The 4,225-nt window shown below is 37.1% G+C and overlaps 1 protein-coding gene across 1 annotated transcript in view; it reads right to left on the bottom strand.

The window, feature by feature from the left end:
• The window catches only part of kitlg (KIT ligand), a 45,461-nt gene that overhangs the window by 4,026 nt on the left and 37,210 nt on the right, over window positions 1-4,225 (bottom strand). Inside the window, exons 6-8 of the mRNA XM_015372221.1 lie at window positions 2,144-2,203; window positions 1,405-1,502; window positions 1,096-1,196 (exon numbers count right to left, since the gene is read on the bottom strand). Coding sequence (XP_015227707.1) covers window positions 1,096-1,196; window positions 1,405-1,502; window positions 2,144-2,203 — 259 coding nt within the window. The remainder of the gene's footprint in view (window positions 1-1,095; window positions 1,197-1,404; window positions 1,503-2,143; window positions 2,204-4,225) is intronic.

Here is a 4,225-nt window from a genome sequence, read left to right as displayed (position 1 = left end):
GTATCGGTATCGAGTTGAAAAGTGTAGTATCGTGACAACCCTAAATCTGATAAAGAAGAAATGTTACTCTCAAAATTTTTTATTTGATTGAATGTTTTATTTATGGATTGTACTTTTATTCCATTTACAGGGTAGGCTTAGGGTTAGGGTTAGTAATACTAATACATGTTCTTTGCTTGCAACAATAACAGAACAAAATTTACCACATATGACACACATGATTGCAAACTGTACATTAATGATTCACTCTATATATTCCATGAAAGTTGGATTTTCTGTTAAAAATTCAAGCCTTTTTTATTTTATTTTCCCATGATGGATTAGTAAGCGCAAAATTGAAAGAGAGGCCAAAGCAACACTGTGCCAGTTTGTACCACATGACCTGATCTACCAGCTGCTGCATACAGCTGCTGCTTACCAGATGATACCAGCTGAGGTTGCATGTCAAACATATTAGGTCTTACATCATTCAAAATCATACTTTTAGTGTCTTAAAAAGGGAAAATAATTTCTTCTGAAGGTGTTGTTTGGTGCATTATTAACCTGAATGGCACTAAAAGATGTTATGAGCTTAATCATCCACAACATGTCATATAAAAACAGCGTTTAATTGTGCTAATGCTAGTTACCACTTAAGCATAATGTTCTGGCTGGATTAACATTGACAGCAGTAGTAGGATCTGAGTTTATTGAAGTCCTGGGCTTTAGTTTTAGCTAATTATAACTTAAGGTGTTCAACTACGGTATGTGTTTACCTCACACCCAAATTGACATTTCTTTATGCAAAATTATTCAACTATCCCAAAACTAAATAAGCGATATAATTCACAGTAATTAAACTATGGATTTTAAGGACTACCAAGCATGTTTCTATAAACACATATGCTTGCATTGGCTCTAGCATGTATATATTATTTTGTTATCATGGTTACTATGGGCTTTAGGATGTGAAGTCAAGTAAAGGTAAAGATTTTGGCCCTGTAACCTAGATTTATTGTTTTTTAATGTTTCAAACTCTACGACTTCGGATGAACTCATAACTGCATTATGTATACAGTTTTTAAAGAAGCTGTTGAAATAAAAGAAACAACTTACCTTTCACCATCTAGCGGAGGTGTCCTCTCTTCTGGTGATGTAATTGGGTCTTCTTCTCCACGGTTTGGCTGAGGAGGATCTACGTTCCTTTTTGATCTGACCTGTAAAGAGTTCAATATATTTGTTAAAATACTCACTGCAAAACAAAATGTTGTTTGAAGTTGAAAGGCTGCCGGCGGTAGTCATAAATGTCATAAAAGAAAGCTGTATCTTCTGACAGTTCCATAGAAGCTCTAAGAAGCAGATAGGATCTCTGGATCAACCCATAAAGTTTTATGGTTTTGTTCCTAGGGTTGAAATTTAGCTCACCTTCCAAACGAGGAGGAAGATTAGTGCCAGCAGTGGTATAAACAGTAAGGAGAAAAGGCTTTTCTCAATTATCTTGACAATGGGACTTGGCGGTTCAACTGGAATGAAAAAACAGAAAAACAAACTCTTATAGCACAAATTAACAAATAATACTTCTCTAAAGGCTCATTAAATATTTTGCATCAACACAATACAGGAACTTGAATATAATAGGACAAAATAAAGCTGCGTTCACACCAAATGCATTGAGCATTAGGAACGTCAGATCACAAGGTGATCTGCACAAATATATTTTACCATATACCATATATGTTAAAGTTTTGTTGTGCTGGTTTATTAATCATTTAAAAAGAAAGAGCAAAAAATAAATAAAAAACTATAGAAGTTGGGGATGTTTCAATCGGAGAACTGTTAATATTGGTGTGAACGGTCAATGTTATTAACAACTGTAATACACAGATGATGAAATCTGTGTATTACAGTTGTTAATTTATTATGAGCAGCAGGGGACTTTGAAATGAAATATACAGCTGATCTATCTATACAGAGAAAAATACTCAACCAATCTAAAAGGTTCTCTCCAGACACAAAGGCTCTACCCTAGAACTTAAGAAGTACTTTCTCCCAATCTGTCCTTTTTTATGGGAAATGGACATTTAAATGTCACCCTGCTCTGTCCCTGCTGTAAAGATAAAAAACACAGAAAGACCTCTTGGTTGATTAAAAGGTCAACTTTTACCTGTGAATGGTGGCGCCTGCCATGACTCATTCCCGATATTTTGTGACTCCAGTGGTTGACCTGAAAAAAACATATAAATAAATAAGTAAGAAAAAGGAAGTTTAGACGCAGAAGGAAAAATAGCACTGAATACAATAGAGTGAGAGAGTAAAGCATCACTGCCTGATAATGAAAACACTCACTGTTGGGTGCTAAATAGTCACTTCACCTCCACTCTCTTTACCCTCCCTCCAACAACGCACAAAAACACCTGATCTGACGCAAAAAAACCCCAAAACAAAAGCGTTTGGAAAGATTGGAAGATTGCTCTGTAATCAACACTTATACAATCAGGTTTCAGGCTTTTCTTCCTTTTAACATTGCACTACCTTGGGACATCTTCCCTTAGTCCGTGACTCAGCCATGTCTCAATGGGCATTCTGAGCACTGAGCCCAGTCAGAGTTTTTATCTTGTAGAGTTCTTGTGTTGCAATAATGGTGGCAGATTAAAGGCTTCTCCTAAAAAGCCACAGGAGATCTGTCCTAAATACAGCCTGTTCACAATGGTTCGAACCAGGAGGCTTCTGTTTGACAAATGGAACCTAGGCAAGAGCCCTGGTATGCTGCAAGTTAGGTTTAGAGTTTTTGTTATAAAAAGCAAATATATTCTTAGGTAGTTCATCTTAACTGGTGAGTTGAGAGCTTTTTTTCCCGGCACTACTTATCTCTTATCATACTCACTCCTGAGGGCCAAGAGTTGAGGCCAAGTATTTCTGACGGAAAAAAAGATCCAAAGAGTTCTTGTGAGTATAGCTGATAACAGTCTGTTACATGAGAGATGAAGAGTCCTCTATGTCTTCAAACTCACTTGTGATACAGAAAATGGTGATAATATAACAGAAATACGATGCTTACAAACAGCATTGTAAGCATTGTTAGAATAACTCAGCTGGCTATTCAACACTAAGTGAGGTGAGGTGTTTGTGATAAATACCTACATCCCAACAGGAGCTAATGCTAACATGCAAGACTCAACCTCCAGATCAACGACCTTCAGGTATTCTGATTGGACTGCTACCACCGGTCAGGACGTTAATTAAGGTCTATATAGGAACTGTGGACTGCTAAAAACCTAATCCTTTGACGCAATTAAACATATGACGGTGAAATGTTGGCCATACTACCTGCCAATGGATTTTACTAAGCTCTTCATCACGATTGTTTTCATCTCACAGGGGCTATTGCTAACAAAGTATCAACAAAGACACCATTAGCTCCTGCATTAAAGCCCTCTGAGGCATTCTGTTGGCATTTGTTGGGGACTTAAATCACTTGAAACTGACAAACACTCTGCCCAGCTTTTAACACTCTTCTTTGATCCTATATTGGCATTTCCGAGCATATCTCCATCCTGCTGGTGCCAGCATGTCAAAGGCTGATGAGAGAAATTTTAGACCTACTGTGAAAAAGTCACTGTGTGGCCCAGGGATTACACAGTGCTAAAGGATTTCTTTAAACGCACAAAATGGAAGCACTTCAGAGAGGCGCCAATATATGATGGTGAGGTGGACCTTGAGGGATACACCTCCTCTTCTCTGCTTCATCTCTAAGTGTGATGAAAATTTCAGCAATTGGAAAGCAATTCGAACCAATAACACTGGCTGAATGCTGAGATAAGCGCTCTACTGAATGACAGCTGACACACCAGCTCTTCGAAGGATGAGGGACAGAATGAGTGGAGGTATCACCAAATCCACCTAACCCTGTTAACTCCAGGTCACCTCACCATCAATAACAGGCAAGACATATAGAAGGGCATAAAATGTATCATGCACCACCAATGGCCAGAGACATTCAAAGTTTCATGCCTGCTTTGAGGATCCAAACACCCTCATGAGCCCCAGCTTTATATCAGAATCAGAACTACTTTAATCAGGAAAATCTTCATTGCACGCTTCAGGTATACAAACAACATATTACAGCATTTATCATCTAAAGAAATACAATACAATACAAATAAATACAATACAACATTCCACACTAAAAATATAAATATATAAATATATATATATATATATATATATATATATATATATATATATA

Source organism: Cyprinodon variegatus, unplaced genomic scaffold (genome assembly GCF_000732505.1).
Source record: "Cyprinodon variegatus isolate N-32 unplaced genomic scaffold, C_variegatus-1.0 Scaffold70, whole genome shotgun sequence".
Lineage (NCBI taxonomy): Eukaryota > Metazoa > Chordata > Actinopteri > Cyprinodontiformes > Cyprinodontidae > Cyprinodon > Cyprinodon variegatus.
The sequence above is the reverse complement of the archived record's forward strand: the minus strand, read 5'-3'. Positions and strand labels throughout refer to the sequence as shown.